General features: G+C 37.7%; 2 protein-coding genes across 3 annotated transcripts; one reads left to right on the top strand and one right to left on the bottom strand.

Annotated features, from left to right (window-relative positions):
• Window positions 1-3,936: 3,936 nt before the first annotated feature.
• On the bottom strand, window positions 3,937-7,785 carry HIGD2A (HIG1 hypoxia inducible domain family member 2A). 2 transcript variants are annotated; one of them, XM_081970898.1, is made up of 3 exons: window positions 7,531-7,785; window positions 6,384-6,598; window positions 3,937-5,108 (listed from the first exon to the last, which is right to left on the bottom strand). In XM_081970898.1, the coding sequence occupies exons 1-2, from the start codon at window positions 7,670-7,672 to the stop codon at window positions 6,432-6,434; spliced, it is 309 nt and encodes a 102-aa protein (XP_081827024.1). In that variant the 5' UTR covers window positions 7,673-7,785; the 3' UTR covers window positions 3,937-5,108; window positions 6,384-6,431. The 2 variants fall into 2 exon arrangements, with proteins under 2 accessions (XP_081827024.1, XP_081827023.1); XM_081970897.1 differs by lacking the exon at window positions 3,937-5,108 and having other exon boundaries at window positions 5,921-6,598; window positions 7,531-7,782.
• A 91-nt stretch (window positions 7,786-7,876) lies between these two features.
• On the top strand, window positions 7,877-14,656 carry NOP16 (NOP16 nucleolar protein). Its single transcript, XM_081970888.1, has 5 exons — window positions 7,877-8,103; window positions 10,952-11,054; window positions 11,735-11,804; window positions 12,196-12,302; window positions 13,146-14,656. The coding sequence occupies exons 1-5, from the start codon at window positions 7,997-7,999 to the stop codon at window positions 13,284-13,286; spliced, it is 528 nt and encodes a 175-aa protein (XP_081827014.1). The 5' UTR covers window positions 7,877-7,996; the 3' UTR covers window positions 13,287-14,656.
• The last annotated feature ends 103 nt before the right edge of the window (window positions 14,657-14,759 follow it).

Genomic DNA, 14,759 nt, shown 5'->3' with positions numbered 1-14,759 from the left:
GAAATATGGAGAAAATCTGAATACTTTCAGAAGCTTTCTTTTGAGAATTGTTTACTGAATATCGTTTTATCAGAAGCCAAAGACTCCTCAATCAGGTGTATGTGGCAAAGATGGCAAGGCTACCAAAGGGAATGAAGGGACAATTACAGTTTTAAGGATAATGTCTTGTCCCATCATTGATTACTGAGAAATTTATAGCCCAAGAAGATGGGCAAGTGCCCCTAGTAGCAATCAGTCTGACTGGCCATTTCAGCTTAACAAAAATTAAAACTCCTCTCCCAATTTTCCGTGAGACTGCTAAACTAACAACTGCTTCTAGAATCACGAGTAAAATCACAGAATGCTTGCTTTCTACGTTTCTTAAACTGAAAAAAATAATTAAAGTAATGACATCAAAATGCATTTTTCAAAATTTGTTACATAAGACCATCAGGATTCCTGTATGAAGAAGTCTTAATATTGTGTTTCCTGCAAAGTATTTTGAAGCAAAGATTAAAAAGTTACGCAATTCAAAACATTTAAAGACACTTATGTGTGAGAACCCAACTAAATAATTCCTTAATTTTTTTTAAAAAAAATACATCAAGATCTCCCCACATAAAGGCTTGTAGTTTTCTAAACCCTGTAAACCAGTACTCACACCAATCAGAATTAAAAAATGAGGATATTTTAGAATTCCTTCCATAATTATGTAAAATTACACAATGTACATTTATGCAAATTTTAAATTCTGTGTTAATATATTTAATAGCTATTCCTCAAATAGTTAAAAAGTTTTCCTGTGCATATTTTATGTATATAATTGGGCAGTCTTGGGGGTAAGAGTTCTGCACGTGTAAAAAGAAAGAACTCTTTGACTTCTTATGAACTATGCAGATATGCCTATATAATTTTCTTGGCAGTAATACAAACATTTTGCTGTTGCCTTTTTCGGGGATGCCTTTCAATTTCCTAGTCTAGATTGGGATGATTTGTGCATCCAAATACAATCCAGGTTAGTTGCTTAGATTTCTGAGGTCAGCCAGGTTTGGCTAAATACTGCCACTTGCAGAATTTAAATAAATCCTTAAAACACAGGCATTGTGACAAGGTTTTAAAAGAACGTGGCTACTGTGCTTCAAATCCTATCAGCTACTTCTGCCTTATAGTTAGTAGCACAATTTCCTGCATAATAATACTAGGGTGCTAATAAAACCAAGATGCAGAACAGCTTCTGCAAGAGTGTCCTTATCAAGCAAATATTGCCAGAAAGGAAGGAAGGAATCCAGTACCTCCTAGGGTATGAGCTATTTGGTTTAAATTTTCAAACATTCACGGTTCATGTCTAAACTAGCAACAAGATCAGTGTCATAGCTTTTCCTTCCCTTAGTATTTGCATAAATCATTTTTTTCAATATAACAAGCTATAGTTTACAGAGTTACTTCAGTGTAATAATTGCCCAATGTAGGCTAGTCATACATGGTGAACAATTATGCTGCTACGTAGTAGTATATTGTGTTACTCAATGAGAGCTAAATTCATGCAATATAAAATACTGAACTATAATTACAGGAACCACCAAAGAATTTAAAGTCATTATAGACACCAGTCAGTCAATCTTTCTAATGCTGCTATCTTCCTGGAAGTGTAATCTAGTCGCTTAATTCATATAACACTACTCCTTTTAACCTTGATTTCAGAACCATACTGGATATCTGTTCTATTCTGCATGCTATCATACTTCTGCATTGTTTAAACCAGCGCATGGAAAGTACATACAGTAGTTTGAAGCTATTTTGATGGCAGAGGCTTTTATGAACTGGCTGTAAGAATTCATAGGCACAATAAGAGAAAAGTGATCATCTCTGACAATCAAACTAAACTTTCCCCCTCAGTTTAACATATTTGAGTAATAATTATCAGAGGTAAACTGCTTCCAAAATTGATCTACAATGCAAGGAAATGGTCAAAAAGGATTTTCCCCCTGAGAATTGCTACACAACAATATGATTATGCATCAACATCATCATTTGAGTGCATTGGGCAATTCAGCTGTAGTTTTATTCAGTAACCCAAGGTTTGATGTTGCTAGGCCAGCCATTATCATTTAGTCAATAAACCATGGCTTAGCATGATACATAAGTTCAGCCAATAGAGGTTTTCTTGAAACTCTCAATTCCTACCATAAAGGAATGCCCATGATTTCAAAGAAGAACACTTACTATGTAGAATTTTGCATTTATTAAAATACGTCTCACTTGTTTCCTACCTAAAGTATTTGCTACATCATTTTTTTGTGTTTTTTGCAAATTTGAACTCTGCCCAAGCAATTTATACATATGTTGAATAGAACAGGCCTCTGAGGCATACCACTAGACCAGGGGTGTCCAAACTTGGAAACTTTAAGACTTGTGGACTTCAACTCCCAGAATTCCCCAGCCAGCATGGCTGGCTGGGGAATTCTGGGAGTTGAAGTCCACAAGTCTTAAAGTTCCCAAGTTTGGACACCCCTGCACTAGACTCTTCCTTCTAGATCAGGGATGTCAAACTCACATTGTCACAGCATTGTCATGTGACGTATCATGACTTTCCCTCTTTGCTAAACCAGACATGGGCGTAGCCAGCACGTAGGGCCGCGAGTTTGACACCCCTGTTCTCGACTGATACAAAACTTGTTCAATTCTTTCTTCTAGTAGCATATTCCAGCCTGTATTCCACCATCTTCTCTCTCAGAATCTCCTCGGAATCTGCTGAACTTTTTGCTAAAGTCAAAGTACACTATGACTATAGTGCAATGGACAACTAAGCTGGTCATTCCTGTTAAAGCCTATCAAATTGCTTTGGGTTAACTATACTTGCTAAACCCTGCTGACTCCTGCAGGGGGCCAGTGCATTATTTTTTTTAAATGTTCCCAAATTATTTTCCCAGGATGAATGCCAAGACGAAATGGTTGGGCATTACCATGGTCATTTTTTGGGTGTTTTACTGTTCTCTAAACTTTTGGCATTACATCTATTCATCATTAATCTTTAAAGAAAAGACACTAAAATATACGCAAACTCTTCCAAAAGCCTTGGCTGGGATTAAACTTATCATGGACACAAAGCTATGCTTATAGTACTGGTTTAACTGAGTTACCACTCCCTTGAGTCACTTGCTTTAGTTACATTAATTTGAACCTAGAAGCCCTTCGGAGAGACTGAAATAGAGTAGGAGATTATGACATTTCCCCATTGTGGACTCTTTGGTACACTATTATCATGTTACCTGATAACATTCAAATAATGAAATATATGCAAGCAAACATTTCAGAGCACACCAAGGACACCTTAGTTCAACCCTCAGCTACCTACAGTATATTCTCTTCTACTGGAACCTTTTTACATTCTCTGTTACTATCTCACCATCTTTTTACAATTTATGCTTATACATTCCATTTACTTCCTTTTGCTAGTCACAAGTTTTGTTTTCTCTCGCAAACATAAATTCTTTTGTCCTTTGGGATTTCTGGCTCTTATCAAAATATATTTTAACATCTACTTTGTCAAACATAATAGGCATGACCCAACTTTAAGCCGATTTAATCCTATTTAAAATTTAAAGATATTTAAAGATTTAGTATTTGTAAATATATTTTAAAATCCTACAAAATGTGATTTACATTGAGGTATATTAACATAAAATTATATCTGAAAATATATATACATATTGTTGAATAATTTTTCCCTAGCATTCCTTTGTAATTTAGTGGTTTGACTGCATAAAGAATTGCTACAAACTTTTTAAAAAGTGGTATAAATTGTTAGAAAAGCTATGACACGGGGAAAATGCCATTAGTTAGCAAGGCCAAGTTAACAATTCTGTTGCAATCTAGCAAGTTCAAAAACGAACAGACTGGAAAAGAGATGAAATTTGTCCCACCCTTGACACTGTAAGAGAGCTGCACGATAGCCAAAAAACAGGAATCTGGTAGCACCTTTTCAGACCAGCAAATTTTATTAAAAGATATAAACATTTATGAAACGCAACTCCATTCTTCATATGCTTGGAATGGCTACTCGAATGCAAGATTTAAATTGGAATGAAGTTGGGTGGAGGGAGGGGACAACAGGCCAGTTTTTTAAAAAATGACATATAGGACCCCCACACACACATACACACAAACAACTTCTCAAGGGACCATATAACACTCAAAGGTCTCTATCATTCCAGCCCAAGACCTAGGTGAAAAGCCAGCTTTTAAAAGCTTTTTTTAAAACAAGGTCTTCATGCAGACAAATAGGAGGATATTGTTCCAGAGGGCAGTATTGTGACAAAGAAGACATGCTTTACAGGTCCCATCTAATGATACTGTTTAATGGCTAAAAATATGACAAATCTCTTTAATCCCAAAGCAGGGGCAGAAGGTACGGGAAAAGTCTCTATGTCATGAGATGCGTTTATGTAATAACCAGCATTTACTTGGAAGCTTCCCAGTAAACAGTAGAGCTGACAAAGCAGCGGTGTTGCATGGGCATGCCCATAATTGCTTAAAATGCTGCTATATTCTGGATTAGTTAAATCTTGTGACGGTCTTCAAGGGCAGCCACATGGAGTGTATGCTGCAATAATCCATAAGTAAACAAAATCACGAGTGCTTGTTAGAAAGGCCTCTAGGTCCAGTAAATGGTGCAATCTGTATGGATTTCTGCAAAGGCCATCTTGGCCATAGCTGCCACCTGCTTCAGCTGGAGCTGTGAGTTCAAGGTGATCCTCAAATTGTGCAACAGGAGGAAATGGATTCCCATTTGGGCCAAAGGGTGGAACATATATCCAGTTCCAACACGCACAGACACTTGGCTTGCTACAATTGAATGAGTCTCTTCCTCCACACATACACAACCTGATAGCCTCCAAGAAGTACAAGAGTTTGATCTCTGCCAACTTTGGGGTGAGATAAACAACTCAGTATTATCACCAAACCGATGGTATCTGACCCCAAACCAATTCATGATCTCACCCAATGTTCTTAAGCAGATGTTAAAAAGGAGGGGAAGAGTGCTCTAACTTGTGTTTGTTGAATTCACTCTTCATGTTTCTCCAATAGTGCTCTAGGTGGCTCTTCTGGCATTTCATCTCATAAGTGCCCTGGAAAAATCAAAGCACACCTCAGGATTCATGCTCAGCGAAAGAATGCAGTGGTGTAATCTGTTCTAAGGCCTTTGCCACATGTCCACTTCAGCCAGCCAGCAAATTTTCAGCCAAATTATTTATCAAATACTTAAGAAAAAACAACACCACCAGCCTCCTTCTACAACTTGTCAGGGTTTATTGGTTGCCTTGGATGGTCTAGTCCATGGGTGTCAAACTCATGTTATCACGGCGGCATCACATGACGTATTGGGACTTTCCCCTCTTCGCTAAACCGGGGGTGGGCATGGCTAGCACGTGACGCATCCGGACAATGGGCGGGGTGTTTGACAGCCCTGGTCTAGTCTAACAGATTCCACTTCCCATTTTGCAAGGGTGTAAAATGCAAAGCAATCAGAGCATATGTCCCCAATAATAGACCGATGATAATGTCCACAACTCTCACATCAGGTAGTAACTTCCCTGAAACAAAAAGTAAAGACCTCTGATGCGCATCAGGATCTTAATGACAAGTCAGCTTGACAATTGTCATGAATTCTAAGACGCCCATGATTTAATGCCACCTGGGGGAAGATTGAAATCACCAAAGATGATGAGCCTTGGTGACCCCATCCCAATCCACAGAAAGGAATCAAGTAACTCAGGCAGGGATGTCACCATGCAGCATGAAGGCTGCTACATCAACAAACCCACTGCCCCATTTTAACCAAAGGGTCTTACTCTAGTTATATGCAGTTTTACAGAAGTTGTATGTGAGGCAGATTACAAGTACCTTATCAAGTAACAATTGTTTCAGACTAACTCGGTAGGTCTTTAAACAATGGTTTTAATACATCACAGTTAGATTCCTCCTGACTTCTGTCCACCCTTGACAGTGACAAAATTTCAGAAAAATAACATCCAGAATAGGAACTTAATGATTCTTTAACACTATCATAACGTGTTTCATCACACCCAATCTCCACAATAAATGTGTTACTTTCGATGCACTTTTAATCACACAACTGCCTAATAGATAATAAAGGCCCTCCGTCCAATCTGCTTCATTTACATCAGGTAATCTTGCTGGCTTTATCAGAAAGACAGGCTTAAAACATGGCTGTGGTACACAATGTTATACATCAGTGGCAAATTTGAGTCAATGGGATATATTAACAATGTTATTAAACAAAACTGGGCCTCCTTGGTACCAGAAAAGTCACTTCCTAAGTAGCACTGAAATATCATTCTGCAAAATGTGGTGTGCTGGCAGGCAGGCGGGCTTGTTCTTACCCCGGTTAGTGGACAATATTTCCATATTATTGTACAGTAGCAGCTTGTTCACTTGGATGACTTCAGGTTTGTAACAGCCATGCCCACTAATAGGGATGCAACAGTTAAGCCCTGTGCTATAACACGGGCCCTCATCATCATCTGGGATTGCTTGGGTTTATTATTTATGAAGCAGATGAGTCCATAAGTCAAAATCCCAGCTGTACAAAGGCAGCCTGGAGGAAGGGGAAGAAAAGGAAACAAAAGAAAGACATTTTGTTATAGAGGCTTGGGCTATCTCCTGAATATGCCATCCCATCTTTTCACTTGAGAGCGCCCAGTTCTGCCAAGAAACTTGGGTTCACTGACCTTTAGTTCTCACATATTAAAAAGGGTAACAAAAGATCTAAACACAAGTATTAAGGTAGGGCATTCTTTTCCATTCCCTTACACCAGGAAAAACTTAATTTATACCACTTTTATGGCTCATGTTTCTGTTAAGGACAAACACCGATTTGATTTTTTTGTTGTTGTTATTTAATATTAGTATTTTCCTGATCAGTCTCAAATCTCAAGGACTGGTGTTTATTAAGCCATGCGTGCATTTTCCCCTTCTCAATAAGATCTATGCTGTTTGATAAAACAAAATCAATCAAAGTTGGCAACTTGAAGATGTGTGGATTTCCAACTCTCAGAACTGGCTGGGGAATTCTGGGAGTAGAACTCCACACATCTTAGGGATGCCAAGTTTGTAAAACATTAAGCTAAATTAAATGAGAAAAAATTAAGCAGGATTTGTTTTCTCAGGAGCTCTTAGGACCCTTTGATTGAGACCAGCAAAAAGGCATTTCTGATGGCTGGCTGACTTCGGAGCTATTGTCCGAAATAATCTTTTTTGTTCCCTCTTAGTATAAAATCCCTCTTTTTTTTACTGTTTTTGCATTTTAGGTATATTTGATTACTAGGTTGTTTTTTTCCGGCTGTTTATTTCACGGCAATCTTTTTCTTTTTCCACTATTCAATATTATTATTATTTCTATTTAAAGAAATAATGTAATATTGAAATAATAACCGCACCGCTTTCCCCAATCTATTAACAGTCGCGCTCTCCGAGCTCCCCCCCGCCCCGGACCAATTCGCTTGCTACTGAATATTCGCCCAGGCTCACCGATGGGCACAAATGGATTCTCGCGGAACTTGCGCACGAACTTGCTTTGGAAGCGTTCGCCACTCCCCCGAGAAGTCGGAGTAAAGCCTTCAATAACCGGAGGTCGGTAGGGATCAAATGGCGGCGGAGAACTCTCAGCCATGGCAGATCTCTCCAGATTCCAACGCGCGAAGGTCACCTCTCGATTCGCTTTAACGAGGTTCGACTAAAGGAAGCGCCGACCGCCGTCTTCAGCCAATCGCGCTTTTCCCATGAATCTGGGAAATGATTTCCTCCACCCCCACCACTCCGCGCTCTGGCGCTCTGGGAAATGTAGTTAAACTTAAAACGCATCTAGGCTACGCTGATTGACCAGGCAGAACTACCACTCCCGTCCTCCATTGCGGTCGTCGGCACGACCGATGCTTAGGCTGCGACCGTAGGACTTGAAGCAGGGAAAGCACGTTCGCTCTCGAGAGCCGCCACGATGCCGAAAGCCAAGCAGAAGCAGCGTCGGAAGAAGTATAATTATAACGTCGACCGCAAAAAACTGAACCGGGCTTTCCGCAAACGGTCGGCGCCTCGAATAAAATGGTGAGTAGAGGAAAGTGGCTTATTAAGGAAAGTCATTATTTGGGGCGACCTTCGGTTTAGATAGGAGGGCTCCCCACTGTCCTCGGTCATTTGAGACGTCTGAAAGGCACCAGGTTGCACGACGTGCTGGCCCATTCTTAGGGTGCCTAGGATTTATTCAGCCGATTTTCTACGTTTGCGACACACCTGGAATCAACCGTAAGATCTGGGCTGATTTAACACGCTAAAAAGGTAAAGGTTCCCCTTGCACACATATGCTAGTCGTTCCTGACTCTAGGAGGCGGTGCTCATCTCCGTTTCCAAGCAAAAGAGCCAGCGCTGTCCTGGTCATGTGGCCGGCATGACTAAACGCTGTTACCTTCCCACCAAAGGTGGTTCCTATTTTTCTACTTGCCTTTTTACATGCTTTCGAATTGCTAGGTTGGTAGAAGCTGGGACAAGTAAAGGGAGCTCACTCCATTACACGGTGCTAGGGATTCGAACTGCTGATCTTTCTGATTGACAAGCTCAGCATCTTACCCACTGAGCCACCTTATCCCTATTTTATTATTATTTATTAACATGCTAACTAGGCTTAAAATGCAGGAGGCTGGTTCATAGTTTGTCTGCCCAGTTTGAGCATCACTCCCGAAGGCCATCTAATCCAGCTTTCTCTACAGTATAATAGCAGCACCACTTCTGCTCTAACTAAGCGTTGAAATAATAATTTTTAAAAAATAGAGTTGGCAATTCGTGTTCAAAACCTGCCAACATGGGATCAGTCCAAAAGCAACCCATTGTGCGTATTTCTTTCTTTATTTGGATCGTATTATGTTATCCGCTAAAGCAGTGCTTCTCAATTATTTTCTGTCATGCCCCCCCTAGGAAGAAGAAAACATTTTGCGCCCCCTGCGCGACTGTAAATAGTATCATTTGTCTATAAAATTGTTATAAGTACACCTCTGCATAACACTGTATCCTTATTAACGTATAAGAGAATAAAAAAAGAAAGAAATGTGGATCAATTTACAACAAAGAATAGCTTTATTAACTGTAGCAGAAAAGATTTAAAGGAGCACAGGATTTAAAGGAACACAATATTAAAAAAAACTTTAACCTGCAAAACAAAAATATATAAAATAATTTGAGCTGAGCCCCCCTTTATGGAGCCTCGCGCCCCCCCTGGGGGGCCCGCCCCACTATTTGAGAAGCACTGCGCTAAAGGGATCTGGGTGGTTTGGAGTGGCTTAAAGGCAGGAAAATAATACATTATAAAAACTGCAACAACATAGCCTTTAGACTTATATACCACTTCATAGTTCTTTTACAGCCCTCTCTAAGTGTTTACAGAGTCAGCATATTGCCCCCAACAATTTGAGTCCTCATTTTATCCACCTCGGAAGCATGGAAGGCTGAGTCAACCTTGAGCCTGGTGGGATTTGAACTGCCAAATTGCAGTTTGCAGTCAGCTGAAGTAGCCTGCAATGCTGCACTCTAACCACTGCACAACCTTGGCTCGCTCTCTCATAAATTAATGTATTAATTAAATAAATAAAATTAATGTAATTTAATAAAATTAAAATTGTAAGTCCTACATCCCTTTTGTCTCACATTTCCTTCCCTTTTCCTCAATTGCACATTTTAAGTAGCTCCTCCTTTATCCCTGCGTTTTCTCCCATTTTCTAAATAACTACTATTTACTCCTCTTCAACTACAGGTAATTCTAGACTTACAACAGTTCATTTAATGACCGTTTGAAGTTAAATATCACTGAAAACACTGACTTATTATCGTTTTTCACACTTGCGACCGTTGTAGCATCCCCATGGTCACTTGATTTACATTTGGATGCTTGACAACTGACTCACATTTATGATGGTTGCAGTGTCCCGGAGTCATGAGATTGCATTTTGTGACCTCCTGACAAGCAAAGTCAATCAGGAAACCAGATTCACTTAACAACCGGGTTACTAATTTAACAGCTGCAGTGATTCGTTTAAAAATTCTGGCAAGAAAAGTTGTAAAATGGGGCAAAACTCATTTAACAAATTTCTCACAACAACATAAATTTTGGATGCAGTTGTCATAAGTTGAGGACTACCTGTACTTGCCCACTGAGATTGAAACCATGGAATGCAGGATATTGGTTCAACTTTTTCTGATTCTTTAATATCTGTGATGTCTATTCCATGCTAATTTCCCCTGGAAAACTAATGTTGGACTTGGGGCTAAACAATCATTAAAATGAAGAATTGATAGAATGAGGAATAACATGAATAATGCCACAGTTAGATTTGGTTAAAAAAACATAGAAAATGGCTCAACTCAAAAGTTATGGTGAGCACTTCATTATCATTGCTATAACAACTCATTTTCAAGTGTGAAAAAGGTAAAATATTCAAGAAGATGGGTAAATTTTTTTAAAAAGTAATGAAGTAAACCCAAATCATGCTAAAGATTGCCTCTTAATGGTACTTGGAATATCTTTAGACAGATATGTTGAAATACATAGATTTTTTTTTAGGCACTAGACTTGTACATATCAATCCTGAGACAGAGCTCAGATAGCTGCCATAGGCTGCCAATTTTGTATGTCATGAAATACTAGCAGATTGTCATTTAAAGTGCTCTTCTACCTTTACAATTGTGGAAAGAGATGGGGACATACTGTATATAGTTGAGGTTTTTAACATCAAATCAATATGCTACTGTTCGGTGCACTTGAATTGGGGGAGAGGGCTGCCATTTGTTGCTTTGCTTTGGGTTCAAAATCTGTTTTATTGAAAAAGGAGGAATCTCTTCAAGTTTACATAGCATTGATGCTCTGCTTTATTTCTCTTCCCACCCACCCCCTTTCATTTCTCTTCAGTGCTCAAATCCGACATGCCTGGGATAGCACCAAATCAGCTTCTAAGAATTTGGCAGAAATGGGCCTGGCTGTTGATCCAAACAAGGCAATTCCCATTCCAAAGGTTAGTAGTATTGTATGAATTTCCAAGAACAGCTAATCACATGAATGAAAACTATAAACCAAGGTTTATAGTTTAGGAGCTTGCATTATTTATTTCGGGGTTGTTCCAGGAATACAATGATTGGAAAATGAAAATAGCATAACTGATTAGAAAAGTACATCATGAAAACGTTTGTAGAATTTTTACAGTAAATCTCAATGGTATTGGTTAAATACAAAGTATGCATGAGAAATAACATTGTCACTAAACTGTCATTAATCTAGATTTTGGTTTAGAGATAATTTCTTCTTTTGTCCCACTATCTTACTTTTTAGGAAATTGAAATAGTTGAGGAGCTATTTCCAGTTTTTAGCATTTCATTTAGGCAAGTGACAATCACCGTCTTGTTATTCACTTAGTGTCCCCTGGTGCTGACATCCATAGCTATGCTGAGAAATAAATGGTAGAGTGCTAGAGACTTATAAAATAGCTATCACCATTTGTATTGTATAATAATTTGAAACTGTGTGATGTAACACTGCATCCAATTAGATACCAAAAGAAAATTACAGATCCTTTTAAATGTTTAAAATGAGTTAACCATTATTATAAAATGATAATGTGGTGGTAAAAAGAAAATACAAAATAATTCCTAGATGCCTTTTTGTACAATGTGAGTTGTCATGTCTTTTAAATTACAGGACTCAAAAATGGAACTTGATGGACAAGAGGCAGGGACAACAACTGTTAGGAAGCCATACGTAATAAATGGTGGGTATTACCTCCTATTGGTATAGTTTGGCCCACATGTCATTCTTCATAAGAAAATCCTTTATTAGAAGTCTGGCTGTTCTAATTAAGTGCAGTTTACTTTTCTTCATTGTTTATTGCCAAACGTAGCAGATATTCAAACTTTTTTGTGGATTTGAATACAAACTACTTTACAATCAGTTGGATAATCATTAGAAATTAGGTTGGGAGAACTAATTGTGTCTGCTGATATGAAAATAATGCATCTTTTCCAAGCAAACCTGGACATGTCTCCTATTGGAGGAAAGGGTATGACTTCCATGAAGTAATGGTTGGGTAGAGCTATTTTAGGAGGTTTCACAGTGTGCAAACATTTCTTAATACCTTCTTGCTTTCTTTTCTTTATGCCCAGAATTAGAATATGAAGCCAGCTTCCCAGAGGAAAAATCTGAGACCCTCTCCAGAGATCTTATTGACTATGTCAAACACATGATTCAGAACCACGGTGAAAATTTTAAGGTAGACACCGATTCTTTTCACCAGAGATAATTTTGTAATTATTTCCAAATGATATTTTGTTTAGATAACTGCAATACATCATTAGAAAATGGTATGAAAATTAGATTAGATAATCCCAATTGCAATAGCTAGATTTTCAAAGTGAGGAGGACTGATTATTACTACTACATCGTGCCAATCCGTTTGCCTCCTGCACTGGTTTCCAGTTATTCCAAGGAGAGATCTCCTGTCACAGGCAAGTAAGTATTTAAAATAGAAGATCTTTTCAGTACTTACATTTTCTCCAGAAAAACACTTCTGGGTTGCACATTGGATCTTTATTTTCCCCACACATTTTTAGAAACTATTCAGATCTTGGCATGCGTTTTAATATGAATAACTCTCATGATGGTTAAGTCTTGTATTTATTTATAAAATCATTGATACACTATGCATTATATAGGCAGCTTTAGGAAAAGATTTGTTTCCTCTATTTTCCCATATTGTTTTGAACAATGTTTCTTGCTTGAAAAAATGTATGACTGTTCTGAAATGGACATTTGAACTGAAGCAAGCAATCTAGGGCCCTTCAAATGGTTCATACTGGAGTGCTTACAATCCTTTGCTGCAGGCAGAATTCAAAATATCTGTAGAACAACTGGTTAAATTGCATCCAGCATCTGAATTTACCTTTTATTTTATTGGCATTCTGTGGTTATATTTGCATTTGCTTTATGTACAGACTGTCCTTGAGACTTGGATGTTGAATGTATTGCATATTTTATGGGTGTGGGGACTTTCTAAAACTATATGTTAATATAAAACTGCTTCTCTGTTAATTTATGCTTGTAATTTACTGCCTAGGCTATGGCTCGTGATGAGAAGAACTATTATCAGGACACACCAAAACAAATAAAGAGGAAGATCAATGTGTACAAACGCTTCTATCCTGAGGAGTACCAAGTATTCATTGCATCATTACGACCAGAAAAAATGGAGCAATAATTATGAGGAAGAAAAGATGCTGAAGCATTATTTCATCTGCTAGCATGCATTTAAGTGACTGAGATTGAAAAAACTGATACTTGAATTACATAAAATATTGCCTTCTAAAGAGAGATAAGAAAAATACAGATGGAACTTTGATTCTCCAAAGTTTTGCAGAAATTTTAAATCAGCTTTCAGATTTATTTATTTACTGAAGGTTCTTCAAGGCAAAATAACTCTTAGTGACAAAAATATTTTTGTCCTGTAGAGACCTTGGTTGACATATGACTTCTCTAAACCTAGTGTCAATAATTTATATATATATATATATATATATATATATATATATATATATATATATATATATATATATATATATATATTGTATTTGTGCTGATAAATAAAGGCACAATTATCAGCATAAATACAACACAAATATAAAAAGGCAACATTAAAAATAAAAATATGGTTTTCTGCCTGGATGGTCCTCTTTAATGAGCCGAAGGACAGAAAGGGGGAGTAGTGAGCTCCCTCCCATATTTGGGCATACCAGGGGTTGTAACACAAATACATATATATATATATATATATATATATATATATATATATATATATATATATATATATATATTTATGTTGTATTTATCAGCACAAATACAACATATATATATAACTAATGTAGTTACTAATGTAACATATATATATATATAAACCTAGTGTCAATAATAGAGCATATTATATATATTATATGCTCTATTATTGACACTAGGTTTATATATATATTAGTTACAAGAGCAGAGGTTAATTGTACATCAACTTCTTGAGCATTTTGGAAAGACAGCACAATAATAGTAGCCTCAAATAGTAGTTTCTCAGAAATAAGATGTGGATATCAAGATTAAAGGCTCAAAACTAGTACACTTGGGCCAAAAAGAGCTATCTCCACTCTCCAATAAGAGTCTGTCCCAGAGAAATGCTAACTCTCTCAATAAGCATGGTCCATATTTATGGGAGGGAAGAAGTCACTGCTGATGGCAATGTTGGAATGAGAGTTCCTAATGTGTGGTACATTTTGGATTGTCAAAGCCTTCTTTCCTTGGCTATTTTAAAAGTAGAAGCAGCATTAGTTCTCTGAAAACTGAAACTGCAGTTGTATATTGTCATGCAGCTACTACAGGAATTTGCAATTGAAGCGTCTGAATTCCCTGTTGAAGCACCTGGAAAACACAGGACTAAAAAGCTTTCTAATCCTAAGTAAAGTCTGATGAAAATGGCCATTGGCAGTGATTGCCCTGCTGATTTGTATGCAGGATTCCTCAAGGGGCGAAGAGCAGAGTCACATCTTACAACACAAGATTTATTGATTAAAAATTACAAAGCATTTGTTAGCAATTGTCTGTGGCATATACGGCTAAGATGTATTATCCAGGTTTCCTATATTCTGTAATAGGATAAATGGGGGTGGGGGGATTAAAACATAAATTGTGTAAA

The sequence above is a fragment of the Natrix helvetica genome (assembly GCF_964273705.1).
Source record: "Natrix helvetica genome assembly, chromosome: 1".
Taxonomy (NCBI): Eukaryota; Metazoa; Chordata; class Lepidosauria; order Squamata; family Natricidae; genus Natrix; species Natrix helvetica.
The sequence above is the reverse complement of the archived record's forward strand: the minus strand, read 5'-3'. Positions and strand labels throughout refer to the sequence as shown.

Excerpts from the sequence above, each read along its gene's own strand:
- HIGD2A (XM_081970898.1), bottom strand. The coding sequence starts at position 7,672 with ATGGCTGAGAGTTCTCCGCCGCCATTTGATCCCTACCGACCTCCGGTT. Across the intron at positions 6,599-7,530 it reads GAATCCATTTGTGCCCATCG|GCTGCCTTTGTACAGCTGGG; the intron begins GTGAGCCTGGGC and ends CCCTTCCTCCAG.
- NOP16 (XM_081970888.1), top strand. The coding sequence starts at position 7,997 with ATGCCGAAAGCCAAGCAGAAGCAGCGTCGGAAGAAGTATAATTATAAC. Across the intron at positions 11,805-12,195 it reads GAAGCCATACGTAATAAATG|AATTAGAATATGAAGCCAGC; the intron begins GTGGGTATTACC and ends CTTTATGCCCAG. Across the intron at positions 12,303-13,145 it reads ACCACGGTGAAAATTTTAAG|GCTATGGCTCGTGATGAGAA; the intron begins GTAGACACCGAT and ends TTTACTGCCTAG.